This window comes from Sceloporus occidentalis, unplaced genomic scaffold, assembly GCF_023333645.1.
Source record: "Sceloporus occidentalis isolate IW3139 unplaced genomic scaffold, rSceOcc1.0.p SCAF_41, whole genome shotgun sequence".
Classification (NCBI taxonomy): Eukaryota; Metazoa; Chordata; class Lepidosauria; order Squamata; family Phrynosomatidae; genus Sceloporus; species Sceloporus occidentalis.
In genome coordinates, this window is record NW_028317021.1 from 7,176,195 (window position 1) to 7,197,816 (window position 21,622).

Sequence of the window (21,622 nt, forward strand, 5' to 3'; positions counted from 1 at the left end):
CAGTATGAGTGCGCCCTCTAGTGGCCACAAGGAACATCACTTGTTACAGAAGATGTCAGTCTTTAGTTTCTTGTTTCGTGGACACAGCACACATCATTGGCAGCATGAGGGTGCCTTCCAGTGGCCACAAGGAACATCACTCGTTATAGTCGATTTTAGACTTTAGTTACTCGCTTTACAGCCAGCATACAGGATTTGCAGGATGAGGGCGCCACCCAGTGGCCCAAGATTTTAGTCTTTAGTGTCTTGTTTTAGACCAAATACACATTATTTACATTGTGAGGGCGTCCTCCAGTGGCCACAGGGAACATCACCCGTTATAGAAGATGTTAGATTTTGGTTTCTTTTAGACACAATTTTCAGTAGGAGGGCGCCATCCGGTGGCCACAAGGAACATTACAGGAGATTTTAGCTTTTAGTTCTTTTGTGGCCAAGACATATAATTTGTAGGGTGAGGGCGCCTTCCGGTGGCCACAAGGATCATCATCAGTTAAAGAAGAGTTTAGATTTTGGGTTCTTGTAAACACGATTTGCAGTAGGAGGGCGTCACCCAGTGGCCACAAGGAACATTACATGTTATAGAAGATTTTAGATTGTACAGTACAGTACTTGTTTTATGGCCAAGAGACATAATTTGCAGTGGGAGGGCGCCCTCTGGTGGCCTCAGGGAACAGCACCCGTTATAGAAAGTTTGAGATTTTTGTTTCTTGTTGTATGGCCAACGCATGCAATTTGCAGTCGAAGAGTGCCATCTCAAGTCCAATTACGATATCACTTGTAGAAGGACATCAAGTGATTTTTGAAGCATTTCACGATGGCTTACGAAGGCGCAGTGAGGTTGCCAAGCAGAAGTGCAGAGAGAGGTCTCAATTCGGGGGGACTTCAGAAGCTTTGGTCAACAGAGTCAGGTCATTCAAATCGAAAACCCCAAATTGTTAGCCTCAGCCAGGGCAAACCTTTGGAATCCAGTCGCCGCCTGGAGTCCCTACATTGGGAGAAAGGTGGGATGAAAGAAAAGAATCATGGAGACCTTTCTATCTTCCTATTTGACCGTTTTGATAGATGGCTCCGCAGAGACACAAATAGTCTTTTGATTGAGGGATATTGTCAGTAGGGTTTCCTATAAGCTTTGTCCTTGCAGCATGGAAGATGTGAGAGACTTTTCTGAAGCCTTGCCATTCAGACTGCATTTTAAAAATGGTTTAATGTTTTAATTTGACCCTTAGCTACTTTGGGGGCATAAATTAAATAAGTAAGTCGATAGATCCGTCGATGAATGCAATGTCCCCCTGCAGCGGTGCTGGGATGGGGCAAAGCAATGAATCAACAGGGCAGGGGAAAATGCTCAAGTGTCATGTTTTCTCACAGGGTTATGAAACGGTTAAGACCAGGTTATCTCATGGGAAACTCTTGTGAAACCGATTCTCTTGGGTTATCCGGTGAGCCCACATTGTGAAACGGACGCGATGAGATTGGGCAATCTTAGGTGGACTTGATAAGGCTTGCAGGCAAGTCTGAGGCCATGTTTATTCCGGAGTAAATGCCTTTGGCATCCTCGTGAGCTGCAACGTAGGCCCTGGGTTTTTAAAAACCAGCCACCTCTTTCCCATTGAGCACTGCCACAGAGAGCAGCAACCCATCAAAAAACCAGGGTCCCTGCACCTCGCATTTGGCTCTGATCTGGCTGAATGGAGGCACTTTCATTCCTCTTGCCCAGGTTCATCTGTGGCTGAGGAGTCTCTAAGCCTGTGTTCCTTCTTTCCCGTTCCAGTTCTAGTTGTGCTCTGACCAGGGACGTAGCCAAGGGGGGGGGGGGTCTTGGGGTCCCGACCCCCCCCTTCCATTAGAAAAATGAATGGTGCGTGCGGCTGCGCCACCGCACCCAAGCCCCAATATAATGGTGGCACTTAGTCTGGACCCCCCCCTTCCTAAAATCCTGGCTACGTCCCTGCTCTGACAGTTGTTTGGAGAACAGAAAGCTCCCAAATGGAGAGGCAAGAAAGTGCCAAGCCACCCACAAAGAGCAGATCCAGGTCAACCCAGAAGGAATGAAGGGACAGGGACTTCATGAGAGTCCCCAAAGATGCCCTCAGAAGGTTGGGCCAGCGTTCTGTCTCAGCCAGGCCCTTCTTTCCAACTGTAGGCAGCCAGACTGCATGCAAGCATTTTGATATTCTGATCTATTCCAGAAGTATTAAATACCTATTATTTGGTGGTAGAGTTGGAAAAGTTGCATAGTAGCCCTGGCGGCACATCCACCAAGAGAATGCTCTGCCACAATCATGTGAAAAAGGCCCTACCATGTGCATTTAAGGATTGACCCCACCCAGAACTATAGGTTTGGTATGATGTGCAGAAAATGCAGAGAACTGAAACACTACACAAGGAATTCACGTTCCCAGGAAGCCTGGCTTTATTAATTATTATTCTGTACATATTCTTAAAGGATTCAGGTTTCTAGCACTTGATGTATCTCGAGGAGAACTAGGGAATTTGTTGTTGTTGTTGTTGTTGTTGTTGTGTGCCATCAAGTCATTTCTGACTTACAGTGACCCTAAGGTGGACCTATCCTAGGGTTTCCTTGGCAGAATTTGTTCGGGGGGGTGTGTGCCTTGGCTGCCTTCTGAGGCTGAGAGAGTGGCCTTCCAATGGGTTTCCATGGCTGAGCAGGGATTCAAAGCCTGGTCACCAAGGTGTCACCTCTGCTGCCTCCATGAGGCACAGTCTCAGCTGAACTAGCAGGAAATTACCACACAGTATTGACTCAAGATATTAAACTTTATTGGAACCAAAATAAACCTTGGACTTTCAAGAGTGCCTCTGACAGGGACCCAGATGTACAGTGGCTATAGGCTTTTATACAGTTTGGTCTCAGCACAGTTCCTTCCTGTCCAATAACTACTACCACAGTGGCTGCGGCCTAGTCCCCTCACAAAGGTGGTAGCCCAATGCTCAATCCTAACAAGCATATTCTCTCTCTGTGCAGCCCCATTCTATGGAAGCCTGGGGTTTGTAGTTTTACAAGGTCTTGATCCTTCTCTTGCCAAAGAGTGCTGGTGCCTCAGAGATAGGGTTGCCATTTCACGGTGGTGGGCGGGACTTTCCCGCCCCCTGGGGGGCGTGCCCGGTCCCGCCCCGCCCCCGCCCCCATTCCCGGGTGGCTGCCCAACTCTGGGCTCCCAGGGCTGCTGCCTGCCTTCTATAGAGTGCTGCCTATGCAGTTTGTCTGCAGCAGCAGCAGGAGGACTGAAACCAGCAGGGGCGGGGTCTGCTGCACTGCCCTGCCTCTATTGGCCAGCCCTCTGCTTCCTTATTTGGGCAACATCCAAGCAGGGAGGAATTTGCACTCAGGCAAGCTGCTTCCCCCTTTTTATCTTTCCCCTCCTTCTCTTCTTCTTGTTATTCCGTTTTTTTTCTCCTCCTCCTCTTCCCCTCCTCTTCCTCCTCTCCTTTTTCTTCCTTTCTTCCCCCTCCTCATCTTCTTTTTCTCTTTCTTCCTCTCTCTAAGCCCCCCTCCTCTTCTTCTCAGGGGTCCAGGGCTTCTCAAGGCTTTGCCCCCATTAGAAAAGAAAAAAAGCTTTGGATCTGACCCATAAATCCCTCCTAAGTTGAGACATACCTGGGAAAAAGAGGGGGCGAGGGGTTTGGGGGGGTTGGAGGGGGCAAGGAAAAGGAGGAAGGGGGGAATTGCTAAGAAGGCTTGGGAGTGGGAAATGTACTTTGCAGTGGCACAAGGGACTGCCTGTGATCTTGCAAATGCTATGCCTGCTTGGAAGTGGGAAATGTAGTTTGCAATGGCACAAGGGACTGCCTGTGATCTTGCAAATGCTATGCCTACTTGGGAGTGGGAAATGTAGTTTGCAGTGGCACAAGGGACTGCCTGTGATCTCGCAAATGCTATGCCTGCTTGGGAGTGGGAAATGTAGTTTGCAGTGGCACAAGGGACTGCCTGTGATCTTGCAAATGCTATGCCTGCTTGGGAGTGGGAAATGTAGTTTTCAGTGGCACAAGGGACTGCCTGTGATCTTGCAAATGCTAGCTTGGAAGTGGGAAATGTTCTTGTAGAATTTGGGGGGGGGGGTGTTTGGCCAGAAAGAGAAGTACATTTCAGCCTTCTGTCTAGGAATAATGCCAAAATGTCCTCCATTTTGAGCATGCCTAAGAAACATACATTTATATTCACATTTTAAAAAATTATCAATTTTTTCATGTGTCCTTCATTTTTTAAAAAAACGTGTCCTACATTTGAAAATGTGGCCCTACATTTGTCCTACATTTGTCCCGGTTTGGAGGTCCTGCCTTATGGCAACCCTACTCAGAGAACTACACATCCCAAGATTCTGTAGACTGGAGCCATGGCAGTTAAAGTCATGTCAAGCTGCATTATTTCAACAGTGGAGATGCACCCCAGAAGACCTAAAGCTGAGTTCCACTCTTCCAGGCCAAAGGTCAGAATTATGCTGTGCTCCAGATGTAGTTGAGCTGCAACTCCCAGTATCCGTCACCATCAGCAGTGCTGGCTCAGGGCCTGCTGGGAGTTTTAGTCCAAAAATATCTGGTGGGTCCACAGTCTGCATGGGCCAGGGAAGCCTGAAATGCACAAAGACTCTGTGTGTCAATGATCAGGCAAGAAGCTGTTGAGCGTCAAGTTGTCCATCTCGGCCTCTGATCCGTTCTCCCTCAGCATCTTTACCCTTTTAACTTGGGGGGGTCTCCCTCTGGCCTCCTCGGCCTCTTCCGTGGCCAGCAGAGAGGAGATGCAGACCATCTCGGTGTGGTTGTACTGGTTCATCTTGTAGGCCTGCTTCTGGCGCCACAGCATGGCTGCAAGAACCCCGGTGATCACAATGAAGATAGCAGCAACCAGGGCTAGCAGGAAGAGGGCCAGCAGACACTTGCCAACCACAGTGGCAGGGGCAGTGGGAGGTTTCACAGGGGCTGTGGTAGCAGTGGTGGGACCAGCCATGTTTGTTGTGAGCAAGAAGCTGTCTTTTCTCTTTGTTTTCAAGCTAGGCTTCACAGTGTCAAAGCCTGGTGTTTCTGTTGCAGTGGAAGCGTCTGAGATGTCCACCAAAGTCTGAGAAGATGCTGTTGACATATCATCCAGCCATAGCCAAAGTGTGGTGGAACTAGCCTTAGCTCTTTTGAGATTAAAACCATCCTTTGCTTCAAAGGTTGGCCTAGCAGTAGTCGAGCCACGCTTCAGGGCTGCAGTTGAAGCATCCGAGTTGTCCACCAAAGCCTGAGTTGTCCAAGAAAGTTTCCCCTTCGATTTCATGAGAGACCCAGCTGTGACCAAGCCACCCTTCAGAATCGCAGTGGGAAGCTCTGTGGTGGCGGCCACTGAAGTCTGAGAGCCGGCAGAAGTTTGATCGTGGAGCCACGGCCAGTGTTCGGTTGTCTTCAAAACCTTCCCCATCTCTGGGGAGGCAACCGTGATGGCTTCTTTCCCAATACGTACTGTAACTGAGGTACCTTGGGGTGCCACCTTTGGAGTGTGTCCTTTGGTGACAACATGCTGACCATCTTTGGGAATCTTGGCTTCAATGGAGACTTTCCCAAGTTTCAGGCTGGTCCCAGGAGCCTGAGATGTGGCACTGTTCTTTGGGGGGGTTAGGGGGTTCCCCATTGCGGGGGTAACAATGGCAACCTCTTGGGCAGCCTTCTCATGAGGAGGAGGTCCCGTCATTTTGCCTTGGACCATCTTCTTCAGCAAGGTGGGAGGTCTGGTTGTGGTTCCCACAACATGGGGCTTTTTCTTGGCTTGTTCTTTTGTAGGTATGGTAGACTTCTTAAACCCAGGGCTCTCTTCCCTCTTCCTACGGGCCATAAGAGGGCTTATTTGGTGGCCTTCATCTCCGGACGCCTTCCATTCCCACCGTCTTTGGGTCGGCAGTAGAGCGTCTGCTTCAGCGGGGAATCTGGCTGCCTCCTCCTCCTCCTCTTGGGCGCCATCTTGGATGAAGAACCGTAGGCTGGGGAGCTTGTAACTGCTCCCCATGAGCAGGCTTGGAAGAACCAGCAACAAGGCAAGCCAGAGCGAGGCCATTTTACCTGGAAAAGGCAACCACATGCATTAATATTTGTCAATGGGTTTTATTCCTTCGTTCGTGGTCTCCCATTTTCAAAATGGCTGCCATAAGGACAGCGCAAAATTACTATTTAGGACGGAACCAGGAGGTTGTGTGCCTCTGCCTCCTGCATTTCGGCATCCAAGGGCCCCTTCTTGAGCACCGTACCCTTGTGGGGGGCTACTTTGGCATTTATTTTTTAATGTTAGTATCTTTCCACCTGGAGCTCCTTAGGGCAGCTCCAGTCTCTTTCAGACTGGACCATTCTAGCAGTTGGATACCCCTTGAAATGCCATGGCTGCGCTTTAGAAAATCCTGGGACTTGTAGTTTGTACTTGCAGTGGTCTCTCAGAGAGCTCTAGTACCCACCCACCCCTGCAGCTACAAATTCCCCCAGTTTCCTGCTTAGATCAAATCTACGGAAAGGCGTTTGCAGGACTAGCAGAGAACAAACCACAGGGAGTTATCTTCAGTGCATCAGTAAACTCAATCCGAAAGTGAGAGAGACAAAAGAGCAACAGTGTGTGTGTGTGTGTGTGTGTTTATGAAGGATAAAGGAGAGTCAGATCACTTTTCTACATCACTTTTCTAAGTGCTTTATATCACCTCATCGGTTTATGCCTTTTATAAATTTCGCTGTTGTTGTGTTTCCTACTTGTCATTTCCTATTTTTAGAGATGCTAATGCGAACTTGTGTAACAGAGCTTTCTGGGCAGGATTTGTTTGGAGGGAGTGTGCCTTTGCCTTCCTCTGAGGCTGAGAGAGTGAGACTTACCCAGGGTCACCCGGTGGGTTTCCATGGCTGAGCAAGGATCCGAACCCTGGTCTCCAGAGTCGTTGCCCAACACTCAAATCACTATGACACCCTGTGTAAGTTCTCCCTTTGCTCTGCTGCCACAGCAAACTACAATTTCCTGAATTCCATAGCATTGAGCCATAGCAGTTAAAGCAGTATCAAAATGGATTATTTCCACTCTCAAACATCTCTTATAATCAAGACGTTCTCCCCCGTGTTTTGGTGGAATCACTTTTCTTGCCATTTGAATCCATCCTAGTTTCCGGAGCAGCAGAAAACAAGCTCACTTCCCTTCTATATGACAGTTTAAAGATAGTTACCTCTTGGTCTTCTGGTCAAGCTACACACACTCAGCTCCCTAAACCATTCTCCTTAGGGTTCCTGACCTGAACTATGAACTTCCCTCCCTCTGGACACTCCACACGGGTGGTGCAGCCCAGTATTGCATTGGCCTTTTTGGCCGCCGCATCACACAGTTGACTCATGGGCAGCTTGAGTCAACAGCGAAGAGCTCTAGATCCTTTTTACATGTACTGCTCTCAAGCCCAGTGTCATCGGACCTTATCACACATGGGGGGGTTTGCAGCTCAGATCCGCAGTCACTCCTGTTCCAGCAATGCAAAGCATGATGTTTTTTCACACCAGATCCAGAGTCACTCCTGTCTAGCAATGCAAATTAAGGTTAAAACATGATGTTTTACCACACCTGGTTGCCTTTCTGTTGCCCTTCCGAATTGAGGGGGAAGCGGAGTCAGTTCTATTCCAAGCAAGTCACGTGATGCGGATTCAAGCAAAGCGGAGTGAGTGCACATTGTATTACCACACCGGAGGGTTCAACGATTCGAATCGGCACACTTGCACATGCTCAGTGGGGCTCTGGACGCTTCCTCCTTCCCTGCCCCCTCCTTAGCTGTCATCCTTCATGGGGTGAAGAAGCAGTCAGGGGATGATGGGATAGGTCGCTGGGGGTTGCTGGGGCTATGATCGGGATGCAGGAGAAGGCAGAGGATGATGGGATAGCTCACTGGGGTTCGCTGGGGCCAGGATTGGGATGCAGGAGAAGGCAGGGGATGATGGGATAGCTCACTGGGGTTCGCTGGGGCCAGGATTGGGATGCAGGAGAAGGCAGGGGATGATGGGATAGCTTGCTGGGGGTCCCTGGGGCCAGGATTGGGATGCAGGAGAAGGCAGGGGATGATGGGAATGATGGGATGGGTTGCAGGGTGGCACAGGGGACGAGATGGCATGAAGGAGGAGGAGGAGGATGACAGAGCAGGACGCAGGGGCCAAGGGGGGTGACATCGGAGTGGTTTTCCACACCAGACCAATTCGCAGTGCAATCGAAGTGAGCCTGGAAGCCAATTCTGTGAAGTCCCTTTTTTTCTGGTTTTACCAAAATGAGGGGTCACTTTGAAATCACTGCGGAAGCACCTCGCAAGGAGCTCCCATAGGAAGGAATGGCATCTGATAACACATTCACGTTACAATGTGAATGCGCTTCGTTGGAAGTGCAGTCACCTCGGAACTGAGCTGGAAAATCCCCCCAAAGCGCCGCGTGATATACTCCATCCTTCCTATATTTCTGCATTTGGCTCTTCCTGCCTCGACGCTCATTTGCTCAGCTTTGGCTCAGCTCTGTCTTAGCATGAGAAAATGTAGGAGTCAGTAAGAATATCGGAGAGTCAGGCTGAGCTCTGAGCAAAAATAGCAGGGGAAATCCACCTGGTTCCTTCATGGCTAGCTCTTACCCCTCCACAAATGAGAAGAATTTACCAAAAAAAGCCACTTCTTCGGATGTCAGGGTCCCGGGAGGCTGGGATTTGTAGGATCCCATGACACAACCAATGTTTTTTTTCCTTCAAAAGGGACCTCGATGACCCCAAACACTGAAGACCGTACTTAGAATAAGGTTGTCTTCTTCTCCCATGGCTAATATACCCAGGTTGCTAGTGAGCCAAAGGAGGACCCTGAAGCCTTTCAATCTGGGGCACAGGTTGCAAACCAGGAAGCGTACTGGGTGTGAGGAAAGAGGCCAAGAGTGGCAAAGGGTGGAGGCAAGGGCACACTTAGCTAAGGCCACTTGGATTGGGGCTGCGAGGATCCGAAAATGAGAGATAGATCCTTGCCCCCCCCCCTCCCCGAAGAGTCTGGGCTTACCTGGTGCAGGATGCCACAGGGAACCCGTTGCTGGGCGGCATGAGAAGACAATAAACAAAAGCGGAAGACTAGCAGTGGTTTGGGAGTGCATGCATGATGCAGTTTCCTCTTGTGGTGGGAGACTGCGTGTGCGCGTGCGTGCATAAGTGGACTGGTTTAGATTCTGGACTCCGCACGTATAACTTTTAGTCTACAATGGCGGGTAGGCAAGAGCTTTGGGGGACTGGCAGAGGTGGGCTTCAGAGGCCACAAAGTGGGGTCCCAGGGCTAGCAATGGCTGCAGATGGCATTGGCCTCACTGTTGCGCCACAAGGCCTTGCTGTTGAAGTTTGGATCTTGGCTCATCCACAAGGGAAGGGAGAGACATAGTCCAGATTTCAGTTATAGGATGTGTCCACATGGTAGAAATCATCTGATTTGACAGTGCTTTAAGTGCCCTGGCTCCATGCCCTGGAATCCTGGGAACTGGAGTTTTTGGTGCCCACAGAGCAGTCACGCAGCCGTAGTCATTGCCAACTTGGAAGGATTGTTGTTCCACTATAAGCGCACTGCTTTTGGTTCCAGCTGTGCACCCTCTAGACCTTGGCATGGTGTACTTACTGCCTTGAATCTGGCATTTTAGTCCACCCCGAGATCATGCTCTAAGAGTCCAAGGAGGATGCAACTCTTGCTCAACCAAAGCACTTCCCAACATGCTTCTTCTCCCCGCTCAAGCCAGCCCAGATCTCTTCCCCGTTGCCACCAGGGCACTCTTTCCAAAGAGAGGCCAGCCTCAGCAGACTGTGGCACTTACAAAAACGCCTTTCGCAACCCCCTTGGGCGTCATGTCCTCTCACTTGCCCAGGCCAAGGGTTGGGATGGGGAAATGTTCAAGCAGGGTTTTAAAAGCCACACCATCCAGCATTGCAACTCCCATCCTCCCCTACACACCCCAAAGGCTCTTTGGCATGGCTAACTAGGAATGCAAAAACTTGGGTTTCTCTGGAGCAATACTTCTCATGTTATCTGATGTGCAGAACTGACCATGATCATTTTCCCCAATGGCCAGGGGCCTTATAACAGGTGGGCGGAGCTACCACCAAAAAGTTGCCATATGTTGCAAAGTGTACTTTGCCCAGTGATTCCAGAAGTTTCCGACAGTACTGCGCAGGCGCAGTAAAACCCATTTGTATGATTTGCAGAGACCACGAAGAAGAATGGCACTAAATGTATGCCCAGTGGGTACAATGGTTTGTTTCTTTCCTAGATATTTCTCAGGGACTGGCGGCCAATGGCCCTGATCTGGAGGACCATAGAGGCCTGCCCCGGTTCTGAGCTCAGGGAAGGCCTCCTTCTCGGTCCCACCACCCTCCCAGCCACATCTGGGGAGAACATGAGAGACATATGAAGAGAACCATACAATACGCTTATGTGATGTATCAGTGCAAGTTTTAGCAAGCTTGCCACAGAAAACCTCCCTGGACCAAACGAATGCAGAGGAGGAGCATTATGCTCCCAGCTATGGGAGAGCCATTTTGGAACATGGAACTATGGGAGAGGCACACAAGCCTGAGGAACGAAATGGCTTATTCCAATGGGTCAGAAATGCACAAGGAAATCCAAAATGGCTTGGGAGCTTGGTACCTTCTCCCTGTATGTGCTTGTCTGAAATCTGGCCAGAGGACCCTCCTCTGGGTCCCATCCATGGGTCCATGCAATGGGAAAGGACATGGGAACAGGGCCTTCCCAGCTCTGGCAGCCCATTGGTGGAAGATCCATCCCTTGGAGGCCAAACTGGTGCCAACGTTGGCTCCTTTCAATACCAGGTCAAGCCATGGCTTGGTATCAAAGCCTTTCAGGTCTACTCACTTATACCCAATTTAAAATGGGCTCCAGTCAACATTCTCTTCAATTGCTTTGAACAGGGTTTTCACTGCCTTTTTCATTTGTGAGAAATGATTTTGTGTCTGCTGAAGTCTTTTAAATTGACTGTTAAATGTACTGTTACTCGTGTGGCTGACGGAGTGATAGGTGCTGTGCTCTTTGGCTGCTCAGTAATTCGTACAGACCTGCATCTTCACAGAAAAATGAGGAGACAAGGCAAGGAAGACACATCGGAGGGAGGTTTGTACTCAATCATGACTTTTAATCTGTGAAATCCGAAGCAAATATTTGGACAGAACACTACAGGCGCTCTATAAGAGCGCATCTCTCCCATGCTTTCTGGCTGGATCTTGGGGGGCACATCACAGCAAGCAAGAAGCTGCAGGCACTGACTCCTTCTTGAGCCTGGCTAGGCATCACCAGTCTTCTTAAATAAAACACAAACATCACTTTTAAAACATCTTTTGGGTGGGGGGGGGGAGGAGTGTGGGGTAGAGAGCTTGCCTTTCCACCCTTCCCTTTCAAAATCCAACAGAAGTCAACCACTGAGGTCTGGCAATGTTTTAGGGAAGAGTGGGAGGAAAATGCCCCTGTGTTTTTCAGAGAGTATTGGGGGGGGATTGTGGGGCCTGGGGGCAATAACAATGGGTCTGAGCAACTGTGGCCCACTGGCCATACTTTGTCCATCCCTAATGTACAACAGAGCATCAAGGTAGTAAGGGCTGGGGAGGTGAGCTCCCTCACTTTGTTTAAAATTGCCACAACTTCACTTCTCACTTAACGCAGTGCTGCCCATCATCCGAGGACCCGACCTGTTGTCTCGTCTCCAAACCCCTACCCATCTGTATGGACTAGCCTTGTCCTGGCACTTTCTTACCCACAACCTACAGAGGTGACCCTCTGACAAAGATTTAATCTTGTGAGATTGGATGCACATACCTTCTCCCCTCAGCACATGCCTGACCCGAATCTGAATGGCTTTCCCACGTGGACAGGCAACATCTGCTTCACTGCCCCCAGCCACAGACTCTGGTCTGAACGTGCATTTTATTTTTTTTAAAAAATTGGAAATTCTAGCTTAGCTACTGATCAACAACAACAACAACAAAAACCCCATAGCATACTTTAAAAAAAAATCCCAGAGGAGGCAGTGTAATGGACTCCTAGGTTGGTTGGTATACAAGGGTACATATGTGTATTTAACCATGGACAGAATACAGACACGACTCAAACTTTGGCTAACAAAGAGTCTTCCCAACAGAGCAGCTGGCGCACTCTTTTTTCCAGACAGAGGGTTTTCTTCCCCCGGTGTCAGGCAACTCCATAGCACTGCCCCAGCCGGAAGCCAGAGGACTGGGGGCAGGGGAGGGAGAGAGATTGGTCCCTGCTGGTCCAACCAAACCAAGGAACGAAAAAGGAGCCTAAACTCTAAAATGGCACCGAAACACTTGTCAAGTCGGAAAACCAGCAATATGCCCGTAAAGGCCTGGATGATCAGGGTGGCATGCTGTTGCCTTTAACAGAAGAACTGCCTTCTCTAGCAAAACACGTGGGGCATTTGTAAGCACACTGTACTATCCATTCCATGTTCTGGGGCCATTTTGACACTGTGCCTTTGCTGTATACGTTTCTGATTGTGGCTGCCCCAGAGCTTTACCCTGTCTGCCAGACAGGATCTGGCACAACGCATTGCATGCATGGAACTGCCTACCCAGCCTTCCACTCCTCAAGTGACGGTGTTTCCTATGCTTCAAGCAGGAGGAGCTTGCCTCTGAACTCAGCCATCTCCAACCAGAGCCTGCCAGCTTCACCACAGCCTTTGACCACATCTGGCAGCTACACATCTGCCGGGTGGCTGTTAGGGAACAATGCAGCTGGAAGCAAAAAAGGGAGGAGTATACTGTATGCTAAGACTGGGGAGGGATTTTGCAGGACAAGGGAGAATCCCGCAGGCCTGAGGAAGAAAACATGTTTAGGGCTCTGCTGGAGATGAAGTTTGACTGTAGGAGAGATTACAAGAGTCACTGGGAGCGACCGATGCCAGGTAGCAAGCCCAGGACTCTGAGTAAGGCTGCACTACAGCATAGCCTTTTTTTTTAGTGCCTTGCCTGGTAGCCCCAGGCAACACAAGGCAAGGTATGCAGAGGAGTGGAGAGACTGGAAGAGGAGAAATGGAATGCCTGGGCCCTACACCTGGCAAAGAAAGCAAGAGAACTGCCAGAAGCACTACTTGGGTCTAAGTATTTTGGCAGATTCTTAAGGTTTGTGGTTCGGACAAGGCCACCAGCACTGGAGCCCCACTACTGAAGGTAGCTGGGGGGCAGTTAAGTGTAGCCCCCAGCCTAGCAGATGACCCAAGGAGCCCCCAGGCTCCCAATCTGGCATGGCTCCTGAGCCGGAGGGCCTTTCCTCTCTGGCACAGACTGAGTTGCTCAGAAGCCATTTCCCTGCCTGTCTTCAAGCCACCCTGATGATCCAGGGCTGTACCACCAAGTTCAGGTCGAGGTCCAGCCGCCACTCAGGCAATCCAACAGTACCTGGAATTTCTCAAGCAACAGAAGTGTTCCTTAATAACAATCATAATAATTTCATTACTATTCCAAGGGATTTTTCATAGGAGAAGCCCCAGGACTCAGAGAGATGTAGTTGCAAACCCAAGAGGAAGGAGTGGCAGAGGGAAGAGAATCATCCCAGACAGCCTCCCAGCAGCTTGCGGCTGATCTTTTGTCCTTACCCTCCCATACCTTACTTTCTGAAAACCTTACCCAGAAATGATAAATAGAACAAACATCTGCAGGAAAACATGGACTCAGAAATCAGCATCCACAACAAGCCAGTTTTTGACACGATTAAGATTAAACCAAAGCACAACATAGGTTTGAATAATGGCAGCACAAACTCCAATATGCAGCTCAGGACAAAGCACTCCATCCCTGCGATGGCAAAGCTGGAGGCCAAAGGGGAGAACGGGGAAGGTTCATTTGCCTCACTTTTGAGCCAACAGGATGAGGGGATCCATCATTTAGGACAAGCCAGAGAGCTGAAGCTATTGTATGGCTGGGTGTTTCAGACATGGCAGGGAGACAACCGCTCCAATTGTTCAAACACAGAAGGCTTCCACAAAACTCTTTTTTGTTCTCTGAATGGCACAAATACACAGAGAGCGATGTTCCTTCAGACTAAGAGCACAAAATACTGCAAAATGGTAAAAAGGAAAAAAAGAAATCACTTTTGGACTTTGGCAACTTTAAAGTTTCAAAAAAAAAGTTAAAAAAACACCACCAATATAATTCTGGTCCCAAATAGTAGGAGGTTTGATACCTATCTTGGTTCTTTGTGAGAAAGGTGGAATGATTGCCTTTCAAATAAATTCATAAAAGAGTAGGAACAAGTAGTAGCACAGCAGCAGTTTTTGAAATGGCCACAAGGTCACAAAAACAGTAGGAAATCAGATTTCTCACTAAAAAGGCTTGGCTTCGAATTGTCGGCTTCTGTTGGCGCTTCTGAATTGAGGAGAAGAAAGCTCGGACTGCAACAGGGCTCCAGATGGTCCCGAGGGCCAGCTTTGGAAAAGAGAGACATTCTTCCCAGTGGCAGTGCCACCTCCTCACCGCCCAGAGCCCTGCCCTTGGCTCACAGCTTGAGTTCGGCTTCCTTCCTTCCCTCCCTTCCCCCTCCCCGCTTGGCTCTCAGACCGCAATTTTTGCCATCTGCTGTTCTAACTTGGAAATGCGTTCGTCTTGATGGGTGATTGTGTCTTTTAGGGATTTGAGCTCTTTCAAAATTTCATCCAATTTGGCTTCATTTTGCTGCAACAAAGAGAAAAAAAAGAAAGGGGAAAAATAGGAAAAGAAACAACACAATTAAAATCAAAATGGAAAGAAGTAATGCCAGGTACCATCTGTTCCTGCACTAAGATGACGGGAGTGGCAAGGGAATATACCTGGCAATGCGGGAAGGTGCGGCCCTTTCAGCATGGAACTCAGAAAGCAGACCGGACTGTTTGTCATTCCAGCCCCAAATATCGTCTGTTGTGATAGGCTGCAAGCTCCCCAAGGGTTTTTGCATCACCTCTTAACTGATCCTTTTAGGTGAAGACAGATACCCAAGGACCACCAGCATGATGTAGCTGTTTGACCACTCGACTATGACTTGGCCATGGGAGACTCTGAGCAAGTCACATCCTATCAGCCTCTGAGGAAGGCAAAACAAACCTCCTCTGAAAAGATCTTGCCAAGAAACAGCAGTGATAAGGTTGCCATAAGTCAGAAATAACTTGAAGGCACACACAAACAGATACTCAATACCATTTCTGGGCAAAGAATGCATTCTTCCACTGAGCTATGGTCTCTCCCTATGGACACAGGCAGCAGGGAGTGTGATCACATTTGCTACTAGACCTCTGTCAACATGCGACAACCCAGCAACTAGGCAAGTCAACAAGCAAGCCAAACTGCTTGTGCGCTGCTTTCATGAAGATGGCAGCACATACTAGGTGCAGAAACACATCTTGGTAGATCCAGATGCTGCCTAAATCCCATAAAGGTACCAGATCCCATCTGTTCTTGGAAGCTAAGCAGGATCAGCCCTGGTTAGTACTTGGATGGGAAACCACCAAGGAATCCCAAGTGCTGGAGCATAGATTTCAGAGGAAGGGACTGGCAAAACCAGCCCTTGAGTGGTCCTTGCCTAAGAAAATCCTAAGAAATTCATGGGGCTGCCATAAGTCAACAGGCAACTTGAAGTCATGTACATACACAGGCCTCGATATTGCTCTCTAAGACTATGCTGTTCCTGCTATTTTTTAGTAACACCCTGCTTTAAGAAGCATTTCACTCATTCTAAAAAATCATTACTTTTTAAAATGGGCTTTGAAAAAAGAATATGCAGAAATTGTGGAGAATCCAACAGAATCCATAGAAGAAAAAACTGACATGTCCCAAGATATTTTTCTGTAGTAAAACAACCATATTTTGAGCATTTTGAGTTGTGTCTCCTGCTTCTTCATTAAAGAAACAGAAAAATAGAGGACAGTTTCCTTCATTCTTTTTCCTAGGCCTCTGAAGGCTAGCAACTTCTTTTTACTCACAGTGTTTGAGGAGTCCATTACTTTCTTTGGGGCGCTAATGAGATCACTTTTCTTGTTCGCCGCTGGCTTGTTGTCTAAGATGTTCTTCTTGACCACCTTGAGATCCCTATTTTTGCCTGGAATGTACCCATGCTTCAAGGAAATGAGAATGGGATCAGCATTCTTTCCCTCAAACCACTCCTCAGCTTCCAGAGAGGCTTCAGGCCCAGCTGTATCGGGATACAGATCATCTTGGAAAAGGTCAGACTGTGCAGGGCAGAGAAAGACACAGCAGCCAAATTAGTAAGCATGTTCGACAGCGGAAGCCCCCTTCAGAATGCTTATTCCTCCAAACTGACACTGACACTCACCTTCCGAGGGACAGTCATGATAATGGGCTCACACTTTCGCTCATGAAGTTTGAAAAATCTAAGAGAACAAACAACAAATTTAGCATGTAAAACTCCTTGGGACACAGATATTTCACTAATGAGAGTGACATATTTAAAATGTCAGCATGTGGTCCTAAGACAAAGACCCCACTGGGCTTGCTCTGTTTGATCTGAAGGATGCATGCAATTGACTCCGTCTTCTGTGACTGATGCCCTTAAACACAGGGAGTGATACTTTTCCTGCATCATCAAACTTGCGTAGAACCCACCTCCCATCACCAACGCAGCATTATCCAGGGTTGATTTTACAATATCCCAAAGAATTCAAAAATAGGTGGGAAGTGGAGAGAGGTGTAAAGACAAATGGGGAAAAAAAGATGTCAAAGTGGGGAGCTAGAGCTTGTCTGTTTCTGGTGTCTCTTTGTTACCTGGCTATTTCACACTTGTTCACATCCAGGCCCCTCTTTGGCATGAATCCCATCCCTCTCTGTGGCTCTTTGCTGCTGAAAGTGTTGAGGTAGTGCACATATGGGGACTCATCTGTGATCTCAAAGTAGCGAATGCTGCTATCACCCTGGAGGAAGGGAAAGGAAGGAGAAAGGCAAGGGACATAATCATTTTCATCCTCATCTTGATTTATACCCCAATCTTTCCTCATAAGAGCTCTGAGCAGCTAACAATCCACACAAAAACACAGAGGTGCGTTACAGACCGCCAAAAAGCGGCGGTCTGTACCCGCCCCTTTCCCCGGGGTATCGGGCCCTCAGTGGCTAGAACGGCAGCCGCTGAGGCCGCGATCCGCCGCTTTCCAGGCTGCGGGGAAGCGGTAAAAGGCCGCTTCCCCGCAGCCTGGAAAGGGGTGTCCTTGGGGCTTTAAGCCCCAAGGACACCCCGCGGTGGCAGGGAGGAGGAGAAAGGGGCCGCTTGGCCCCTTTCTCCCTTGCGTTGCTGGGCGCAGCCGTCTGAAGGCTGCGACCAGCGACGCAAAGCAGCGCCGCAAACCAGGAAGGAGCTCCGAAACGGAGCTCCTTCCTGCTCCGCGCAAAGGGCACACTAAGCGCCCTCGTGCGGAGCCACATCACGTCCGCGCCGCCCCGTATAGAGGCGGCGCGGTCGTGACGTCGTCATGGCGGCCCCCATGTAGATGGGGCGCCGCCATTTTGTACGGACTCAGTCCGTACTAGGGTTAGGGGGGTGCGGAAGCACCGCACCTTCCTAACCCTAGTACGGACTGACTCCGTACTAAAAGGCCCGTCTGTAACGGGCCAATGTGAACATTGCAAAATGCTAAACTCCCACTTGGCTCGTGTATGGGCAGGTTCCCACACCTAGAATATACATGTGAAGGTGGAGGATAACTACACTGCCAGGACAAGAACTCCTTCGGAACAACCAAGTATTTAGCAAGGTGTGGCCTTCTCCCTTAGTCATTTCTTGTTTTCACAAGGCACCTTTTCCAAGGCCCTGAGCAGGGCTGGTCATAATAGTCTCTTGGCGGTCACAAGCACCCGCTCTTCCATGCAGAGAAATGGTGTGCTTTTTCCACCAAGGGCCCTTGGAAAAAACAGCATAAGATCCTCCTAGCATCTCACTTGTCTTCAGGAAGGTAGCTTTCCCTCTCTTCATGTGAGGGAAGAGAGAAACTGACCCATTTGTTGGCATGAGGGAAGAGAATAATAATAATAACAACAACAACAACAACAACCAGGCGAGAAAAGAAAAGAGGAGTATGTGCACATATGTGCATTTCTGTGTGTGCCTCTCTACATCCTCAGCAGCAACCAATTTGGGCCAGTGCCTAGGGAACTTTTTCCACAATGCTAAATGTGCAAAGAAGCATATATATATATATATATATATATATATATATATATATATATATGGGAGAGGGACTCTGCCTAACTGCAAATAGACTGGCCAGATCATATGGTGTTGCTTTGTAAGGCTTGTCAAAGTGAAGTGGACACAATCTAGCCCCAATTCCAATGGAAAAAAAGGTAACAAAAAGGGGAGAAAAACGGCCTGCAAACCAGGTGCCAATCTGAACAGTGAGCGATCCGGATGACTAGTTTGCAAAGTGCCCAGTTCATGGATCACGAAAGGTGGGAAACCATCTGTAATCTTTTGGAGCTAGCCACATTTTCTTCTGTGGAGAAGGGAGCAGACCACCACAAGCCTGGCACCTTTCCAGCTACAAACTGGCACCATTCAACACTGGAACAGGGACATTTCCCACATCAAGAGACAAGCCAGGAAAACAGCCTCAGCAATAATGCAAACCGGCTTGAAGTGTCTCCTGTGTGAGCCACACCAAAACAAACAGGAGGGGCATCAAAGCCAGTTGGCAGACACCAGGGAATTCCAGCCCAGTTTTAATTCCTTAGTTTGCCCATTCAGTTTGAGAAGCTCCCCCTTCATTCACCTCACCCATTTTTAATTTTATTTAAAAGTTTCAAAAAGAAAAGCACTATAACTACATACTATGAGTCAGATATTGTTTTTGTAAGCCCATGATGGGAACTGTCAAATGAATTCAGAGTAAGAAAAACAAAAACACAGTCTTCAGCAGTAACCACACAAAACTTTACAGGCTGTATTTTCATACCACAACCCCACTTGCTTTTGTCATACAAGATTCCAACCAATCCCTACTTACTTTTCCACATAGGTAAATGATGTTGGTATCTGGGTCATAGAAAGGCAGCAACACCCCATTGCTGGTGTCCATTTCATGGAGGGCAATGGGCTCTTCCATATTTTTCTGGAGAGAAAAAAAACCAGCATCTTACATTTGAAAGCTACAGAGACTGTGCTTCAACCTGTTTAAAGTTCCTGGCTGTCTCACTGAAGAAAAGGGAGATTTCTCTTTCAAACCAGTAAAGAAAGTAGCCTGTTTACTTAAAAAGAAAGGAAAAGGCCTACTGAATACACCCAGGAATTCTTTCCCAGAAAGTTCATGCACCCAATTCAAGAAATCGGGGGAGCATCACAGTACACTTCATTAGAGCCTGAGCTTGGAAATGTTACCCTTTTCCCCAAGCTCTGGTTAGAAGCAATGGACTGCCCTATTCCAGAGCCTCAATGCATTGAACAGACTGTTAAAATCAAAACATTATTTTATTAAATAACCTGTATAAGCTAAATGCCAGACAAGAAACATCCAACCCTACAGAAATCTCTTTTGCAGCACATACGACTGGCTTATGCTGGGACTGTGCATAGAATTTGGAAAGGAAAACCAGAGAACTACGAAATGCTGTGGGCCGTTGGTATCCACTGAGGTTTGGTTCCAGTACCCTCCATGGAATTAAGCTTATTTCTAAAGAGGCATCTCCTAAAGCAGTAGTTCCCAAAGTTTGCTTTTCCACATGTTTTGGAATTCAACTCCCAGATTTCCTGACTGCTAACTAAGCTGGCTAGGGTTTCTGAGAGTTTAAGTCCAAAAGGCCTGTGGCACCAAAGTTTGGGAATCACTGCCCTAAAATGTCAGAAGACAACAGCACTGAAGAAACCACAGAAGCCTTTCCAGAAGAGTTCCCCCCTTCTGGCCAGAGCTTCCTGACAATGGCTCAGACACACAGTGGCCAAACCAGCGACTTACAGGATTCCAGAGTGCCAGCTGCCTTTCGCTCATGCGGCTAAACCCAGTGGTGAAAACATTCCCATCTGAGAGGAAGATGGCTCTCATGGGCCGCGCTCCCTCGTGGGCCTTCTCTTTCTCCTGTGGGGAGAGGAAAAGGGAGGTCAAAGGTAGCTCCGAGGTAAGGAAAAGCTTCCTATCAGCCGGTAGGAAAAACAGTGATGGCTGCAGCTATTGGCCTGTTACAGACAGCCAAAATAAAGCTGCTTCGAGTCACAGTGGAGGTACGGTGTTTCAATGATGCATACGTCCTAAGAGTCCAGAAGTCGCACCAAAGCCATGCTCCAGACTGGAGCGTGGCTTTGGTGTGGCTTCTGGACTCTTAGGACGCATGCATCATTGAAACACTGTACCTCCACTGTGACTCGAAGCAGCTTTATTTTGGCTGTCTGTAACAGGCCATTATCTCTTAACTGCCTCATGAAGACAGCAAATGAAAGCACAGGGTCATCCAAAACAGCAAAAGGGCACATGCCAATGAAGAGATTTGCCTTTCTTATCCGACTCCACACCTGATTAACAGGCACTGACACAGTGGACAAAGCAGGAGCAAAGGGGCTTTTGGTACAGAATAGAATCTAACATCTAGAACCCAAATGAAATCACAGCTGCCATGAAATTACTTTGCATTTTCTTTGAGGGGAAAAAAGGGAGCAGAAGAAATACATACATACATACATATTTAAAAAACAACTACATGCCATGCCTCAGTGAACTCAGCTTTAAACAAAAACAGAGAAGCAGAACACAAACCACCAGCAGTTTTATGAGATCCAGCCAATTCTGTGACACAGTGTATACTCACTGCAACAATGTCTTGTTTCCTGGGGTCAATCACTCGGACTTTTTTGTCTTTGGAAGCTGTGCAGATGAGGCTCCCATTGCGATTCCAACTCACGTTATAGATCATGTCCTGGTGCATGTCATCCAGGTTGATGAGGGGTTCACCTGTGCCCACATTCCAGATTATGATGGCATTGTCACAACCTGAAGAAGAATAAAACTGAAGATGACCAGAGTAAAAAGTACCATCTGTTACAACTGTTGGCTTGCCTAAGGAACCCCCACCTCAACTATCGCCAGCCCTCAATAAAAGAAAAACCAATAAGAGAATACTAATCTCTTAACTCTAGCCAAATTTCAAGACTAGCATGTTGCTTTCTTGTAGCATCCCCAAGTTGAGTCTTTTTGGCTCATAGCAGTGCAATTTGAAACCATCAGCATAGCCTGGTAGCTTTGGAAGGAGGTTTTGGTCTGCAAGAACCAAAAACCAAACAGGTGGAACAGGCAAATGATGTTTGCTCCCCAGGGACCCACAGCCTACCAGCACTGAGCAGCACATTGCGTGCCGTAGGGTGCCACGCCACTATGCCGACTCTCTTGGAATGGCCTTCTAAGATGACCACTGGCTCCGTCAGGGAAAGCGTGAGCCCATTTTCTGGGATTTGCCAAACCTGTAAAGAACAAACAAAGGCGGGAGGGAGACAGAGAGAATGGGTTCACTTACATAATGCTACCCACTATATACCCTTGTACTCCCATCAGTCTGGATAATGACAAATGCTTAATCTCCACGGGCAACACACCAAAAGCAGCCTTTCAAAAGGCCAGCATATCTGGTTATGATATTTTCAA

The 21,622-nt window shown here is 48.3% G+C and overlaps 2 protein-coding genes across 4 annotated transcripts in view; both read right to left on the reverse strand.

Annotated features, from left to right (window-relative positions):
* Nucleotides 1–3,976: 3,976 nt before the first annotated feature.
* SELPLG (selectin P ligand) lies at nt 3,977–9,052 on the reverse strand. The gene is made up of 2 exons (XM_089489932.1): nt 9,025–9,052; nt 3,977–6,054 (listed from the first exon to the last, which is right to left on the reverse strand). Exon 2 carries the CDS (start codon nt 6,047–6,049, stop codon nt 4,616–4,618), a length of 1,434 nt encoding a protein of 477 aa, XP_089346058.1. The 5' UTR covers nt 6,050–6,054; nt 9,025–9,052; the 3' UTR covers nt 3,977–4,615.
* A 2,076-nt stretch (nt 9,053–11,128) lies between these two features.
* The window catches only part of CORO1C (coronin 1C), a 54,660-nt gene continuing 44,166 nt past the window's right edge, over nt 11,129–21,622 (reverse strand). For 2 of the 3 annotated variants that reach the window (XM_089490010.1, XM_089490013.1), the window contains exons 4-11: nt 21,312–21,441; nt 20,793–20,974; nt 19,949–20,068; nt 19,004–19,108; nt 16,776–16,921; nt 16,327–16,384; nt 15,977–16,222; nt 11,129–14,696 (exon numbers count right to left, since the gene is read on the reverse strand). In XM_089490010.1, the coding sequence (XP_089346136.1) occupies nt 14,577–14,696; nt 15,977–16,222; nt 16,327–16,384; nt 16,776–16,921; nt 19,004–19,108; nt 19,949–20,068; nt 20,793–20,974; nt 21,312–21,441 (1,107 nt within the window). In that variant the 3' untranslated portion in view covers nt 11,129–14,576. The remainder of the gene's footprint in view (nt 14,697–15,976; nt 16,223–16,326; nt 16,385–16,775; nt 16,922–19,003; nt 19,109–19,948; nt 20,069–20,792; nt 20,975–21,311; nt 21,442–21,622) is intronic. The other variant, XM_089490011.1, reaches the window with a different exon arrangement.